Raw genomic sequence first — 18,314 nt, forward strand, 5'->3', positions numbered from 1 at the left:
TGCGAGAAGTAAAATATCCGCACAGAGGTCGCGATCGACAGGGCAACGAAGCCGTCCGCGTCTGTAGACGAGATCAACCGGGATGAAGGAAGCTAAACTGAAACCACCGAGAGAGGAGAGAAAACAGCGCGAACTCACCGGTTCTTGGCCGCTGCCGCCCTGTCCCTCTGTCGGCGGTTCTTGAACCAGTTGCCCACCTGGGTGGGCGTCAGCCCCGTGGCCTGCGCCAGTTCGCGCTTCTTGGTCGGGTTGGGGTACGGGTCCTGGAGGTACCACTCGCGCAGCAGCGAGCGCGTGCGCTCCTTGAAGCAGTGCGTCTTCTGCTCGCCGTCCCAGATGGTGCGGGGCAGGGGAAACTTCTTGCGCACCCGGTACTTGTCCACGGGTCCCAGAGGCCTGCCGCGCAGCTTCTCGGCTTCTTGGTAGTGCGCCTCGAGCCACATAGCCTGCAGCTTGGCGTGCGAGCCTCTGGCGAACCGGTGGCCCTCCAGGATCCGGTACAGCTCGCGGAAGTTGCCCGCGTGGAAGGCTACCAGCGCCCGGGCGCGGAGCACCGCCTCGCTCTTGTTCAGCTCGGCGCAGTTGGGGTGGGCCACGGGCAGCGACCAGAGGAAGCGGCCCAGCCGCTCCACGTCGCCGCTCTCCTCGAGCGTCTCGCACACGGCGGCCACCTGGCCCACGGAGAAGTTGAGCGTCGGCAGCATCAGCATCGGAGGAGCGGCGGCCGCCGACGCGGGAAACACGGCGGCCGGAGCGGGCGCGGGCCCCAACGCCATGGTCGTCGTGCGCTTGTGGCAATCTAGCACGCTCCCCGTAACGTAGTCGCCGAGGCGGGGCCAATCAGCTCATGGCCGGCTCAGCCGGTGATGCAGGCGGCCCGCTGGCTCGCGCTCCACTGTGCCGGCGATGATAGGGCCGGGCTTGGGGAGGCGAGCCGGCTCATCGGGGATCGGTGGCGCCGCCCTCTTCGCCGAGGCTCGCCGGGCAGCGTCGCCGTGGATACCGTCCCCCCCGCCAATGGCATATCACTGTGCGAGACCCCTTCTTTCCACGCTCCTCTCTTTCCTGCGGCGCGCGTCCACGCACCCCCCACCACCTCCGGACGGCCGCCTCAATACGCGAGCCGAGGAGCCGCTCGCGCCGGAGGCGAGCGTGCAATGCAAACGGCGCATGCGCCAATGATGGCCTCGCGGCGCATGCGCAAAAGGGGACTCGGCGCGCGCGCGCGCGCTCTCGCCGATTTCGCGGTCGACTTTCGCGGGAACGTCGCCACAGACGGCTTTCAGCCGGTGCGCGGTGCGGTTCGGTACGTGTGGTCGTTCCCGAGGCTGTGTTCGGTGGCCGCCATTTTCATTGCGCTTCCCGTCAACGTGGCTGAAAAGGACCAACGGGTTTCGAACCTCCTATTTGTGCGTGGTGACCTGTTGTGACTGGCGACGTACTTTTCACGTGACGAATACTCCGGTGAGTGGCTCGTGTTCCCTACGTTTTGCGGCATGAGGCGTGTTTTTCTGATCACTGTTCTCAGGTGCCTAATTCCATTCTTTTTTTGTTCGTTGGCTAAATAGAAACATGTCTGCTGTTAGCGAAAATTTAACAATGTTTGATTATGAACCTGTGGCATATCACTGGAATAATTATTTGTGGCTGTGGTCATTAGGCTTTTACCACCGACTGATGATTTCGCCGAGAAGTCTCTTATCGTCATGTTTACATGGCGTGTGTCTGCTGAACTAATATGTTTAGTAACAAGCAGTTTAGCCCAAGCATTTAGCAGTGTCAGGATTTAGTAATTACGCGCACCTAAACGTTTTCCAGTCTATTGCAGTTTCTGGGACGGCAGTGGACTAGAGATAGCTGATCTATCTACAAGTACAACGTTTCGTGATTCAGTTACAATACGCGGGGAACATATACCTGAGTTTTTGCGCATTTCTGACTGTTCTCACGCATGTAGGCCGCAAATTAGATGGGGTGGTTGAATGTGTCACGCGAATTTAACACGGCTTATTCTAAATTAAGCAGTGTGACGTACTTGGCTGTGCCCATTTTACATACAAAATTTATAGATCTACACGGCTATTATACCGTGACCACGCATTATGAACACGATCAGAAGCGGCTTCAACGACAAGTGGGCACTCGTTAGGGTTGGTACAACATATTTTGTTTGTATCAACGAACCTTGTGTACGCGTTGCTGGAAACAGGTGTTTCAGATGAGCTAACTTTCTACCAACTCAATTTTCCAGCCGTGTTGACGATGTCTGTTTTCCCGCTTGCATCATGAGGGTCGGCACTGCCACGGTTCTCGTATAGTTCAACCAAAAGCTGCTTCGTATATCATAAGCATAAGCCTACTAGAGCATGCTAAACTGCTTATGCCACTGCAACTGATGGACGCCACCCTACAAATTCTACACTAGGTTGTAAATGCGCTTCTTATCGAAAAGGCTTTGGCGTTTGAATGCGCAGATGCTACTATACATCTACATACAGTTTTTAACTGCGCACATTCGTGAAATCGATAGCTTTGGACTACGAGTACTCCTTGTATACCTTTCTAGAGGTCGAAATAAAATTCAGAAAAAGGGTTTACGATGCCTGTTTCTGCCAGCACACTGCAAACATTGACTTTTATCTGATTGATTTAGCCTGAATGGCGCATGCAAATATTACGTTTTGCTGTCGATTAAGCCAGTATTGGTGAATGCTGTCCGCATTAAGTTTCGAATATTTGCCATACCAGGCGCTCCATGCAAGTTTGGCTGGGAGCATGTTGCCATCCTTACAGGCGCACATTGTTTCTTTTTCAAGGTGTAAAGTTCGGAATTTTCCGTCGAACACGAGCAGACTTTGCAAGCGTTGCGCCTGCATTCTTTTCGATGCTTACGTTTTCATTTTATTCGTGTGAGGGGTGAGTGTTCGGGGGCAAAGTAAAGCTGCGAAAAACACATTGCCCGTAACGATGCATTGGCTTCCGCGGCCAAGTATACGAGGCTTCCGTTAGTGTTTCTGCACGAATGTTCTTTTTTTTTTTTTGCTGAACTGAAGAATGGCATCTCTGTTGTTGTTGTTGTTGTGCCTGAGTACACAATATACGTGGCTATATGTAGAAACAGCCCTTTCTTTTTCTTTCGAGATGTATACTACCGCTCAGGGGTTACAAGGCATCTCATTAAAACTGAGCTTGCGACCCGCCTCGGTGGCACAGTGATTGTAGCGCTCGGCTACTGAATCAGAGTACGCGCGAGATTAGAGCAAAAGGCGTCCGTGTGTTGTGCGATATCAGTGCACGTTAAAGATCCCCAGGTGGTCGAAATTTTTCTGGCGCCCTCCAATACAGCACCTCTTTCTTCCTTTCACACCCGCCTTCCTCCCTTCCCTCACGGCTCTGTTGTAGTGTCCAACCACAAGTGAGACAGTCACTGCGCCTTTCATTTCCACAAAACCAAGTTTTACTACTTTTTTTTTTCATAGCTTGCAAGAGTAGTCAGTAGATTATGCGCAGAAAGTCAACAGAAAGCGGCAGAGCGTGTACATATCTGAATTACTGTTTTTGTCTTGTCATTGCACGTTAAAGAACCCCAGGGGGTCGAAATTTCCGGAGCCTTTCACTGCGGCGTCCCTCATAGCCTGAGTCGCTTTGGGACGTTAAACCCCATAAACCAACCATCCAAACCGACTGTTTTTTTTTTTTAAGGCTAAAATCCGGTGAGATGTATGTGCTTGAGTATTTTTATTGAAGAAATAGCTATATGTGGGGGGGGGGGGGGGGGGGCTATTTTTCGCGCTAAGCCGTTTTGCCACTGTATGTCCAATCGAAAAATGCTCTATTTGCGCTCGGGTGGTCGAAGTCGGTCCGTGGCTAGCGTATGCACTCATAAAAGGGCAGAAAGGCGGAAAGGAAGTTCGCAGGCACAGGTGGGGTTAAGAGTCTGCAGCCCTTAAAAGAAATTGTACGCACTCCTATGCGTCACAATCTTTGCGGTACATAGGACTTCAAAGCAAAGCTTTTGGGCAGATTGAAAGATTCAATTATTGGGGCGAATATTTCTCTGTTGGAGACAAAACTGTTACACCTCAGTTTGTCGTTCACGTCGTCATTAAGGTTACATGTTCCTTATTTATCCCAATAAGTAAGAAAAAAAAACATTGAGGGGGACAATGGTTCTTTTCTCGAAATACTAACATTCTCTGAGGGTGCGAGCAGCGTAATTAATCAAAGTGGCAACTATATAGAACATGTAGAGTGGGTATATTAATTGATGTGGAGTGGAACAGATACAAATAGTATACATTGTACTCGCTGTAACGAAGTTACTGCACTGGAAGGCATTTTCGCCGTGGGCGGCACTATTACCGCCGACGGCGCTAACAAGCGTGTAATGATCCTTTTATGATAAATTACCTGTGATCCGTGCCGATGCCAAGGCATGTTCCGCGCAGCATAGTTATACGTACATATACATGCAGCAGTTACACTTAGTTTATCTGGAGCAGTAAGTGAAGGCTGAAACGTCGTGCCGAACGTAGCGGGACATCGGCCGGCGTCACTATAGCATGTAGTACATGAATCGAAATAGTAGCTTTGTCATTACTGTGTGCTATGCGCGTCTCTTAATTACGAATCTGGATGCCTCATTTAATAGAAAAGTTGTGGTGACAATGATTTCAGTACACAGGTTCAGTTTGGCTAATTTCATCAATTCGGTAGACACGCACTTTTTGTGTATAGGTCCCCGCACTCGCGTCATAACAATTAGACATGTGGCAAATGCTGATTTGCTGTTTTATGGGGACTGCTGAGCTTTGTAAGAGTATTGCATATCCTGTATTCAGTTCGGCGCACATGTTTCGTCTATAAGTTTCTGAGAAGTGTGAAAAGCCAAAAGCGAGGTTGGTCGTCACAAAATGTAGAATTGTTTATTTCGCTGCAGTGACATTGTGAGCGTATGGATGCGAGCTTCTTAGGCTGAAATTATGACATTATCTAATTATTCTTTCTAATTACGTGAAGAGAACCAAATAAAGAGCTGAGTCGGAGCCCAGTGTGCTGCATAGACATGGGAAGCAGAGCACCACCCCCCCCCCCCCCCCCTTTCCCCTGACATCGCACAGTACACGGGCCTCTAGCATTTCGCCTCCATCAAAATGCGACCGCCGAGGCCCGAATTGAACCCGCGTCTTTCGGGTCTACAGCCGAGGAGCACCATAACCATTGAGCCAACGCGGCGGCTTAAATGCAATTGATGTATTACGTCTTTATCGTGGCAAAATATGGTCAAATTTTGATATGTTAATATATCGCTGTCATCAAATAAATAAACGGTATTGTTCCCATAGCTATGCAACTCCATCGGCTGGAATTTTATTAAATATGCGTAAAAAAGTGTCGATGCTGCGATTCATGCTGCGTTTTTGGGGCCGCTCCTCGCAATTTTTCTCCTTGCTGCTTTGCAAGGGAGCAGTGGACCTATAATTAATAGTGGCTGATGCTTGCCTGTGTACGGGAGGCTGCATGGTTCAGGCGCTAATGCTTGTTAATAATTTTCTCTCGCAGTCTTGCAGGACACCGACAGTGCGGCCAGCCATCCTTGCAGGCAATAAAGTCTTCCTTCCTGGCTCTGCATACCGACGTGCAGTCACTCCTGCGTGAATTCTTTGGTGGATGTGAAAGCTTTTGTTACTTTTTTGTGACATGGATTTTGCATAAGCAAGTAGTAATAGCAAGTTTTTTATCGAATTACGCATCGGATGTTGGGCATATCATTATTCAGTCTTCGCAATGTGTGTACGCCTCACAAAAATTACGCTTCAAATCTGCCACCACCGTTTGCCATAGCTGCAATCTTTATGATTCCCTTTATCTTGTTAGCGGAATGGTCGCTTAAACTGTTGGTAAAGTCGCAAATGTTCTGCACTCTTAGCAGGTGACAATGAAATAATCTTTCACCATCCTTCTCTCTTGGACAATAAAGTTAGTATTTGAATCAGGAAATCCGGTCATAAATAACGTTTTACAATCGGAAAGCTTTTGTGAAGACGAATTTCTATGCTTCGTTATTCACCACTGGGTAATTTCCCATAAACGAACCTTTACTATCGAGTAAAAACAATAGACAAAATAAAATTATCATCATAAAGCTGCCCGCTCTTACTTGAGAGTCATACAGCAAGCAACTGGCACCAGAGGAAAATCAAAGTGGTAAGTACGCGTGAATACTGTGACACTGAAATTTCCTTGCCTAGCTATGAAAGGATTTCAAAGCACCATTTAACCTCCCACCCATCCAACGACGCCGCTTTGTCTTTAATACTCGACTACAGGGTGCCTTGATGGACCAGTGAAGTCGCACTCGTCCATTTGTCGGGATTCTCGCACCATCCGGTGTTCCTGCTGTTAAACAGCGGAAGCCGTTATACTATATTTTTCGCGAATGCAATTAAAGTTGCAGCTTAGGAATATTTTACGGGGCAACAGATGTCGTGAAAAAGAAGAGACCGGCTGCTTAATGCTCTCCTATTGCACGAAAAAGTTTCACGCTCCTATGCTGCCCTTTACAACAGGCATTGAACGTGTCTTGGACTGCAGAGCAAATCTGACGGAAGCCTCTTCAAGCGACAGGGCTCCCTGCACTGTTTAGTGAACTCTAAAGGCGTAACGAGGACTTGCGGAATGAATACTCACATATATACTAGATATTGTTAATGTCTGAATAAGCCTGAATTCCACCCGTTAATCGTTATCAAATACATATTGCAGACATATCGAACAATTCGCCGCATTTGAAAGGATACATCGGCAAATTATACATCGAAATTTTGCCCAATTATTGGCGGGAACAATTTTCGGGACCTCTGTGCGATTTGAGGAAATTGTGTATGTTGTCGCGAAAATTATTTCGTTTACAGCATTACTTGTTTCCACCCAAAAGGAGAAAACACCATGAAGGGAGAAAGTGAATACATAGTTTCTGTATCAGTGGACACCTCAAGCGCGACGTGAGGAAAGCGATGAGATGGAGAGAGAGAGAGATAAATAGAATGCCCAGTAAATGGCGCTCGCCGAGGTGGTATACAACCGCTTTTCTCAAAGAGCGGAGTGCCTTGTTGGACTCCTCGGGACCTCCTGCGTCTGCTATCATGCATCAATAGATAATATGTTCTGATCGTTACCAAACTCAATTGCCTATGTGCTGAGCGCAGCGTACAATGGGAGAGGATAAACGCAATGAAATAGCTCTCATCCCTTACAAAAATTTCTTTAGAAGTGTATAAATAGACTGTCCATAGACTTCTGTCCATAAGTCTAAAGCATCTCTATAGACAAACCCTAGAGAACAGTCTATAGGCGATACAAACCCTATAGACGGTCTATAGACAATCTATAGATTTTTGGCCATACACTTTTAGTAGACTACGTCTATATAGACAGTCTCGACAAAAGTTTATTAAAAGTCTATGACCATAAATCTATAGATCGCCTATCTATAGACTGTGATATAGACATAACGAAATATCAATAGGAAGACAATAGAGTCTATAAGAAGTCTATAGATAGTCTGTAGACCATTCTTCAAGGTATATGCACATCCAGTGGTCGTTCAAGCAGCACATGGCCCTCTCACAGGGGCTTGGAAGCCTGCAAGCACAGCCATGCGGACGTGCAAGCAACGGCGCCATAGTAGCACGCCGTGAGTAACTGAAAGCAGTTAGCGGCAGCCTATTTCATTCGCTCGTTTAGAAGCACGCTCTGTGTCACACGCACGGGGGAGACAGTCTCATGCACCGCCTTCTCAGGTCTCCGCACAACCGTGCGCACTGCGAGTGCGGTGCCATTTGTACGAAGCCTAGACGGCATATAAATATAATGCGTCGGCCTTATGTATATATAACTAGCGGCGGTAATGCGTATATCTCCACACATTTTGACTGCAGCTGTCTTATAGCAAACAGCGCGAAAGACACGGACACGAAGATAAGTTGTTGCATTTTTTTTATTTTATGAATTCTTTCAAATCGATACTTCTTTATATATGCAGCTTATCGACTTGGTCAGTTTTCTTTTATTTTTGTGGCCAGCAACAACTCTGCAATTTTCGTGGCTGTGTACGCCTCAGGCTCTCCCTGCTGCAGCCAGTTTTGCGTGGTGGGTCACGCTGATTGCAAGCAAGGACAAAATACCGTTATTCCATGGAGCAATGTAGCAGCAGACCTGCCAGTGGTTTAGTGCTCGGGGCTTCCCCTGAACATTACAGAACTGTATACCCACGTTTGGCCCCACGTGGTTGACTCCCTAAGTTTCGCCGTGCCGCCATTGGCATTAAGAGTCTGTATACGTTGACGTTAGTATAGGATGGTGAACTCTGCGCCACCCATCTGCTTTTCCAGAATCGTCCGAGCGATTTGTCCAACGGACAGGGCGTCGCACCGCACGGGCGACGCCGTTCCATGGACTCCCTGGCAGCGTTGCAACACACTGTCGCGTTCCACTCTTAGAGGCGAAAACCTTTCGGGGCTAATGAGTGGGGTGGACGGAAGTTGCAGAGGGAAGTTTGTGGACGGAAGTTCTCCGCACGAACTGTCAATCATAAGTTGTGTGGTAAATAAAACAAAAATGTAAAAGTTGATCAAGCCACAGTTTTTAAAAACGTGTATATAATGGAGAAAGAAACAAATAAAAAGAAAAATGAATAAATAAAAATAAAAGAGCAAAAAGAACGAAAAAATCAGAAAAGAAAATGGAGAGAGAAAGAGGACAGGGAAAGGCTTTCTCGCATTTGCGCTCATAAGCAGACTTGAGTGCAATCCAGTAATTTTTAAAGGTGAAGCTTAAGCGTCCTTCTATTTTTGTTTTAAAAACCACGAGAGCTACTTCAGTGCAGTCCGTGCCCATGGATTGTACAGCAAGCCGGACATTATTTACATGATAGATCTCAACTAAACGGTGATTAAAACATTAAATTTCAATAATTCGTTTTATAATTTTTGTTTCATGGCAAAAATTTATATAGTGAAATTGAAGGTCATGGATATGGAAGGCGAAGCCAGCTTTTAAATTTTCCGAATCGACATTGTGATTCGAAATATCGAGTCAAAAATAAGCTTTTAAAACCTCGTTTGGTCGGCTTTCCCGCGTTGCACATTTATAAAATGCAGGCGCTGCACGTGGTATCGTCGCCCAAATCTCGGTGACATCTTCTACATCATAAAATACGCTAACTGCTTCTTTATTTTATGCATTATAAATAAGAAAGGCACCATTTACGAAATGTGCAACGCGGTAAAGCCAACTAAACAAGCTCAATAAGGCGCATTTTTCACCTAATAGTTCCGATTAAGAAAATTTGTAAATATCATAAGTTGATAAGTTAATATTAGTTGATTAGTAGCCTTTTAGTGGAGCTCTATCATGTATGTAATGTATGCCTTGCTGTGCAATCAACGGGCACAAATAGCACTGTTATATCTCTTACGTTTCTTTTTAATAAATACTTTCACGTTAGATGTTGAATGTATGTTGAAAGTTAAATGGCTATTCCCGCATGCACACATCTCTGTCACGCATACAGAAGTGCTGCCGAGGGTATTGTAAACGCATGAAACGAAATAGCTGTAATACATGAGGTGAAGAAAATCAGATTTTGTAAACAGTTTTTGCAGTGGAACCTGCCATTTCCATGTTTGCAAAGTATTGAGGAAAAAAAAAGAATTTCTTTTCCTTACAAAAGCAAGAGCTCATAGTCAAAGTTTTTTGCTGTAAGAAATTACCTGAAAGTACTAGAATTTTGAAAATGTCTGCTGGATATCCTAATATTTGCCCGGATTTGAACTAAAAAATATCGCCTAATTTCGATACCGCATCATTGGAAAAAATGTAACCTTAAAACGAAGAGCCCAAACTATATATAATACACTGCTTCACCATGTATGCCTGCCTCTGAGTTGAGGGGCAAAGGAGGATAAGGAAAAACAAGACAGTGCTTATACAGAACAACTTAAAGCTGTCACCCTTTTTCTCTAGTGGAAGTATAACAAGAGCCTTTGTTCCTTCTTTAATGTGGGAGGGAAACAGCGTCACAAAAAGCTCTCAATGCTCGTAGGGGCGGATTTATTAGTCGCTCTTGGAGGGTGTAATTTTGCAGTTGCGGTCCCTTCTCAGCCATGTAGTTAAACTTTTCTTGGCCTAAAATGAGATTCAGCATGGCTTTCCAATGTAAATTCCTATAGGGCGGTGACCCCTCCTTCTATAAATCCGCCCCTGATTGTTCGTAAGTTGTACCATTTTTGTATGACTTGAGCGCACCAAGATGTGGACAAGACGGTATATAAATAATCATTCCCTATTGGCGCAACCGCAGTCGCTTACTGCCGCACACCACAAGTAACCGAAAGACTGTAACGCTCCACGGCTAGGCTATTCCTTGGATGCCTTTCGCTATTGTGGTAGTTCCCGTTTTAATAGCATTATTAACTGACTGAATACCGATATAATTGAATAGTTCAAATGATTACTGATACACGTATAAGTGTTACAAATTTTGTAACAGGTCCCGCCACAATTTCCACTCACAGGTAGAGCGCCTCACAGGTACAGTGCCACTCACAGGTACAGTGTCGACCCATACTTTAGGAATATAAGTTGCAGTCATGAGTTCTAATAACGCTGGAATTGGTCCGTGTACATGAACCAGCACCATTTATATTGTCGCTTTGATGCTGCAGAAGGGGAGATCAGCCAATGTTCGGACTTCTAAATAAGGGTACAAAGAGTGCACATGAGGAAGTGTTAAAAGATTTTTGGAAGCTGGACCACGACAATCGCTGCACTGGCTGCCTTTGCGATTTTCTGAGCAAAACTGGTCTTCCCTCTTTCTTATTTCCCGTACATTCTCTTCCCCCTTTCTCACTATGCCTTAGGGCACACCTATCCCTTTCCCTCAGAGCAGTGTAGCACACCGGTTAGTTATCCCAGTTAACGTCCCCGCTTTTCCTTTTCCTCCTCCTCGAATAATAATTAAAACAACGAACAACCCCATGTCACACCAAAAAAAAAAATGATATATCAATCCGTGTCGGTCGCGTCTAGCCAGGCGCAGTGTGACGTGGATAAGCGCTCGCAAGCCAAGGCGACAGCCAATTTGAGACCCTCTCCCTGCGCCAACAACAAAACCACAAAAAAGACATTGACAGTTACTGAAGCGTGTAGTAAAACACTATAGCAGGATAACAGTCGGGAAATTTATGACCCCCCACAGACACGCATTTCGGTGTAAACGCTTATGAGAAAAAAGACAATAAAACGGGAATTACGAACACGGTGCGTGCAACGGTGTCGACGCGAGACAACAACACTCGGTGATGGCACGGTGATAACCCGAACGCGAGCGGCACCTACAGCGAGAACCGAGCGAGCGACTCTTTTCCATATAAATTATGCAAATAGGAGGGGGTCTCTCGCTGCACCGCTGTGACAAGCGCTATCCGGGCTCTCGGACAGCGGAGGGAGGTATAGCGCTATGTCATATACATATCTATATATCGAGCCGGAGGCTCTAAACGCCGCGTTAGTTTCATCGCACCGCGACAGCGTGCCAAATAAAAAAAAAACGCATAGTGGACGAGGCGCTCAATATACCAAGTAAAGCGATATATATATATATACCCACCTAGTCTGCAGCCTGCGACAGAGCGCGAACGAAGTGCGTCACTAGACGGTTCGATGGAAAATGTCAAAACCCGGCCTCCACGAGAACTCGGGCCGCGTATTGTCGTCGCGGCCGATTTGGGCTGGAAAGGAAAATGAAAAGCGGTGTCGTTGTTGCAGAGAGAGCGAGGATTGTGGCAATGGCGGTGGCTGCAGCGCCATCTAGATCGTTCCATAACTAACGCCTCGGGCTGTGAGCGACGAGCCCCCTTCTTTTATTTATAGGCTGCGACGGATATCTCCGAGAAGACCTGCGGGTTATGCGAGTGGTACTGGAGGGGAGGTATGTGTATTCTTTTTGTCGGCCTTTGTTGCACGATTTCAGAAATATGGGTGGTAAATAAAGCAAGGCACCTGCGGAATATTTACGCATGTTTAATAATATAGCCGATCATACATCGGAGTTTGCGTTAGGAGTATCCCTTATCCACATCTGCGGTGAGCCGTATATTTGTTACAAGAGATAATTTCATAATGTTTCAAATCATTAGCCATTTAACGCTTGGTCTGAGATAATGGGTCCCTCAATAGAGCACCGGAAAAGTCCCTGACAAGAGCACCGAAGTTGTGGCCAGGTGAATGGATGAAGGCTAAGAGCATCCTCTCTGACAAGGTGTGGTACTGCAGGGCACCTCCAGGCTCAGTATTCTTTTTCCCATATATTTAAACCATCAGAAAGAATATTATCTTCAAGTTCTCCCTTTTATGCACAAATTACATTGATTTCTACGCTGTCGAGTTTTTAATCCAGAACTTCTATATTTAGGTCACTGCACTGCTTTTAAGGCATAGGTAAAAACCACTTATATGCGTTAACAGACAAGTAGGCCAATGTCATTAGCAATATTATTAAGACAGTTAAAGTAACCAAAGAGTTCTACACAAACCTTTACGCGTAACCAATGTAATCAGGACGTTAATGAGAGAGGCAGTAGCGCACAGCAATGCGTCATCCCGCAGTAACGAAAGAGGAAGTAAAATAAGCCTTAGGAGCAATGCAAAGGGGGAAAGCAGCTGGTGAAGATAAGATAACAGCAGATCTGTTAAAGGACGGAGGGCAGATTTTGCTAGAAAAACTAGCCGCCCTGTATACGCAATGGCGTGTGACCTCGACCGTACCAGAAGCTTGGAAGAACGCAAACATTATCTTAATTCATAAGAAAGGAGACACCAAGGACTTGAAAAATTACAGGCCGATCAGCCTACTGTTCGTTGCCTACAAGGTATTGACTGAGGTAATCGCTAATAGAGTCAGGGCAACCTTAGTCTTTAATCAACCAAATGATCAGGCAGGCTTTCGTAAAGGATATTCCACAATAGGTCATATCCACCCTATGAAGCATGTGATAGAGAAATGCGCAGAATATAATCAGCCCCTATATATAGCCTTCATACGGATGCATTCTACGCGTTCATACGGATACATTCATACGGATGCTACGGATGCATTTTAATTAGCTGCTTTATTCTTGATCCCTAGGGTTTCGGGGATACTGATTGTACTTGCCATGACATCTGCACGGGTACTGCTGCATTCTAACTTTTAAAATGTGCTAGATTGTTTCTTCAGATTCACCGTACGCAGAACATATATAAGGCCGAGGCTAGCATACTTCGGTAAAAGCGGCGCTGGCCCAGTCGATGCGCGCAGGAAGCGACATCTGCCGGGGCTCGCCGGGACTCACCAGCGTGAAAGCAACGGCGGAGAGCCACAGGGAGAGGATGAAGCCGCGAGGCATCGGTTGCCGCTCGAGTGCACTGAAGCCTCTTCAGTTTATTTGGGATGGCAGATGAACATGCACGGCTAGATTACTTTTTGGAAGAAATTCAATTAATTACTAAAAACGTTCCCTGAGAGGTGTATGAACTCCGCTACATAATCCCGCGATGAAAGTGGTATCATTATTTATTTTTCATTTTTCTACCATCAGGACCCGGGGGAATTACAGAGGGGAGTGGGGATACATAAAAAATACAATATAAACAGGAACAACAAAAAGAGAAATGAAATTTCAAGTACATAGAAATAGGCACAAAACACACATGAAGGAAATGACCTTTAGAAATGCAGCAGTGACACATTAAAACAAATGTTCAGGTACTAAAGTGCAAAATTTAGACAGCAACCAGCATATACACAATCAGAGAATAATAATGGCTTTACGAAATGCGCTTGTTATAAAAGAAATGTCATGGGAAAGTGCTTCAAGCTGACACAACTTCTAGGTACGAATGAGTCATGAAAACATTTTTTGTGACAAGATGGAATTGAAATTTAATGGCGGTGATGAATTCGTGCCGATGTGTAAGATGATCTTGTTAGTAATTTTTCTTTCAGGTAGCTGCTGTGGTAAAATTTTGTGAAAAGTGCACAATGAAGCTACGGGCCTACGATGAGATAGAAGTGGAAGGGGACAGGCTTGATTTCTTTGCAGTTACGTTACTTGTTCGGTGATAGTTTGAAAGCATAAAACGACAGGCCCGGTTCTGCGCAGCTTCCAATTCGGAAACGAGTGAATCAATGCCAGGGCTCCAGACAGATGCAGAATATCGCAATTTCGAGTGTACCAGTGTTTTAGAAAGCAATAATTATAATGAATTTGATGAACGAGATAAATTTCTACGAAGATAATCAAGCATGTGCTTGACATTATTTATAATATGATATTTATGATTTGATGTAAGTTCCAATTACTGTGAAAAACAAGAAATTGGCTACTTTTTCTTTGAGTACATTTAGCCCGCGCTTAAGAGGACACCATTTTTTAACTGAGAAGCTATACTGTTCATGGAGTCAGGCGTCCGAAAGACTTCCCTCCTTAAACAAGAAAGAAAATTAGTGTGTTTCGAGCATAGAACGTGACAATGCTTCGATGGTCGGGAAAATGTGTTTGCAAGCTGGATTGGGTCTGAAATTATCGGGAAGAAATAATTACAATCGCCAATGTCTAGCACTGAGGAGCAATCATTATACCCTACTGTTAATTCAGAAAATTAAGGAAAGGACTTCACTGCAGCAATTTAAAACGCCTGCGAAATGCCTTTGCAAGGGCGACGCGTGGATTGCCAGTAATGCACCTACTGCCACTCCGTTATATGGCAACTACCCTCCTCCACGAAACTCCGATCTGTGTTGGAGCGAACGAGAACGGCCGTTGTGCCGAGGCGCCTCTACACCCGCCTAGCGGCGCTGGTGTCAACTACACTGAGCGTCAACTTCTACGCGAAAAGCAAGAAAAAGAAGAAAAAGTAAAAAAAAATGACGAAGGGAATCCACAGCGCGGGCGAGATCGCGATACCCGCATACTGATGCAGTATAAGCGCTGCCTCTGTACAAGGCACAGGGCGTGCTACCGCAGCACGCGCCGAGGCGCGGTCGATTTCTCCTCACCGTTCGAGCGCACTCGCCCGAGGCTAAAAATGATAATGATGCGCCGGCGACTCCATTCTTCGCTTGGCTCCTTTTATCTTCCATTTTGTTTGTTCTCGCAGTTTCCGAATAACCGGGCTGCCAACACGCACAGCACTAGCCGGAACCGTTTTTATGTGCGTGTGTACTGGAGGCAGCGGCTATTCGCACTGTGGACAGACGAACAGACACGTCAGTGTATATAGTGCTATATAGAGGCTCCTGAACATACCGCATTGGTGCGCTCATAACTCGACCGCAATGTAATTCCTCAGGCTTCCTTGGATTTTTCTCATGGATATATTTAGGAAAATTGTACGAGCCTATCAAAGGTAAGGGCACGAGTCAGTCTTCATCCATGCAAAAGCTAAAAAAAGAGAGCTGGAAGGCAGAGGCATTTCGAAGCTAAAATTGGGGCATGTGGCTCCTAATGGGCTGTTTGGACCCAGAGGTGCATCATGTGTCTGCGGGAATCTGCACGGGGGACTCCGCATTATCTTCGACATGCAGAGATATTTAAGCAAGTCGGCGTTTGTGTGGTCCACCTCCACTGGTACTGCGGCCGCCGTGGCAGGAAGTGAAGGGGAGAAGGAGGAGGGAAAACGTTTATTATAAAACTATATTGAGCTCGTCATCTTGAGTGGAGTCCTCAGTCCAGGGCTGCATGTGCCGCCGCGATCCTGAAGGCCCCCCAGAGCAGCTGTCGCTGGTGTTGACGGTTCGCCAAGGTCAGAGCGATCTCAAGGAGAAGAGCTGTCAGTACATGACCCCGTTTTCCCCCGCTATCTTCTCGGCATGCTCAATGAGCCAGAGATGGTCGGTCGGCTCCGCGCTTGGCAGGGCATCTTCCCCACAGGAAAGGGTGGGGAGGGTTACGGGTGGGATGCCGCCGGGTGGTGTTGTGCAGGCGCAAAAGGAATGATACAGCGTATATAGGTCGGTGTTCTTGACAGCTCGGGCCTTTGTCCGGGTAGAGGTTGTGGAAGAACAAGTGTTCGTGATATAGGTTATAGGATACTTGTGAGTCTGAAGTTGAGGCCATGCCACAGCTTCGGCTACAGGACCGTGCGCTTTGAAGCAAAGGTTGAAACCGCCAAGCAAACGCGAAGTGGGCATGCAATGACGTCTCTTGAGGGCAGCTACAGGCTTCGCCAAAGAGGACCAAACTCGAGCAGCTCTAATCCCGTTCTTGTGACAACTTTATATTTGTAGAAATGGAAAGCGCACTAGGCGACCACGCCCGTCTTGAGGTACCAAGGAGAATAGAAGGCTAATTGGCAGGTGGTTCAACTTCCAAGCGTGAAGAACACAATGACATTAGGAGGGGATAGTCGAGGCATGCATCTAGATAGTAAGTGGAATCGGCAATAGCGCCCGTGTCGGATGTTCTTTCTTCCATCGCTGCGTTTCACGCGCAGTTCGGAAGGCTCATTCGGACCTGATTAAACTAAAAAAAAAACGGCGCCTTAGTCCTAATTCATCTAATTACGTGTCTGAGCCTTAATGAATTTCCGTGAGTCTGTGCCGAAATGAGAGAGTTCGTGCGAGTCAACCCTAGTGAGTCAGAGTTTCGGCAGGTGATTGTGAGTTAATGAGTCGTAATGAGTCCTGTTAGAGTGAACAAGTGCATTTATGTCTCAGCCCATGTGAATCTGAGTACACTTGAAACTGAACATGGGCGAGTGCTTGTGAATGATTCTGAGCAGGAGTAAATGAGCTCGTGTGAGTGGAGCCCGATTGTGTCTCAGCCTGAGTGTGTTTACGTGAGCTCACGAGTTTGACCCGGAGTTAGCTTTAGTGAGTTCTAGCAGGAGTGGCTTTGTTCACGTGGGTGCCTGGTAATAAGTGAATCCAGCTGAGCAGGATTTCTTCTTGATGCGCGTGGTTTCATCCACTCTCAAGACGCGATGCCAAATTCCATCAGACGGCCTGCTTATATTTGCGCAGACACGGTATACGTATATACACAGTGAGGTTCCCGCGCTCCAGGTGACGTCGTAACGAGTGAACCTCATTCGCGGACGCGCGATGCGAAGCGAGATCATTTTTGGTGATGGTTCGAGTTGCGCGCTCCGGCAGTGGCTCGATATTTAGCTATCTCCCTGTATATACCGATGTATATGTTATCCGCACTCCGTTCGCACGTCGATGCGATAGCGCGGCGCTTGGGGCGATGAGAAGTCTCGGGATGGGCTTGAGGAAGGGGAGGAGCGGTAATGGGAACCGACCGAAAATGGGGAAGACAAAACTTATTGGATCAGAGTCAATTTGCAATCAGAAAGGTAATTTCTTCCCACGCGGGCGGGTTCAGTCTCTTTTTCTCTCCCTAAGGGGGATAATGTACGGTGTGGCTTCCCGTGCCCGGAGAGGCTCCTCGTTCCGGGAAATTTGTTGGTAATGGTTTTATTTCTTCCTCGTTTCTGCAGTTGTTCTTTTGGAGGAGGGTAAAGCAGGAAATGAGAAGTTACAGCAACGCTTTGTGTGCAAGGGATGATGTCATTAACGGAAACGAGAAAAGCCTCGAAGACGACGGCGAACTCGGGAATTTCTTTTTCTTTGTGAAGGCTCAGTCTCGAGAATTGCAATAGCTTCTATTTATTATCTACCGGTGGAAAACGGAAAGTCTGTCGGGAAGCTATCTGAACGAAAAGCGACAAGGCATTTATGTGCTCTTCTTTTTTCTTTCGCACCTGCGCACTTCATTCACTCATCCTTTTTGAGCGCAGCTCTGAAGCGCTGAAAACGACCGACTGTACGAGTTGCTTCTGCACCTGCACCCCCTACCTCCTAGTTCACCAACATTGGCTGAGAGTCAGCCCTCTCTTGTATTTAAGGTTTCATTCATTCATTCATTCATTCATTCATTCATTCATTCATTCATTCATTCATTCATTCATTCATTCATTCATTCATTCATTCATTCATTTGCTCTTTCCTTTCGCTGCGCTCTTCTCTATGTTCTTCTATACATTCTTTGATATCTTTCCTCCGTCACTCTGTTTCTGCATACGTTCTTTCTTTCCGGCGTAGCAGGCTTACTCGGGCGCACTGCAAACAAACCTGACTAGACGTGTGGTGCTAAGAGCCTCTACGTATGTGACCCCACATCACTAATCGTGCTCTTCATTTATTTCAACAATAAAATTAATAGCAAGTGTCGAGAAAAAGTGACCATTATGCTCAACTCTCTCTCTCT

General features: G+C 46.4%; 1 protein-coding gene across 1 annotated transcript in view; it reads right to left on the reverse strand.

The window, feature by feature from the left end:
• Nucleotides 1-934, reverse strand: part of LOC144133523 (homeobox protein SIX6-like) — an 82,583-nt gene extending 81,649 nt beyond the window's left edge. Inside the window, exon 1 of the mRNA XM_077666677.1 lies at nt 139-934. Within this exon, the coding sequence (XP_077522803.1) occupies nt 139-776 (638 nt within the window). The 5' untranslated portion in view covers nt 777-934. The remainder of the gene's footprint in view (nt 1-138) is intronic.
• Between the last annotated feature and the right edge of the window lie 17,380 nt (nt 935-18,314).

Source organism: Amblyomma americanum, chromosome 5, assembly GCF_052857255.1.
Source record: "Amblyomma americanum isolate KBUSLIRL-KWMA chromosome 5, ASM5285725v1, whole genome shotgun sequence".
In the NCBI taxonomy this organism is placed as follows: domain Eukaryota; kingdom Metazoa; phylum Arthropoda; class Arachnida; order Ixodida; family Ixodidae; genus Amblyomma; species Amblyomma americanum.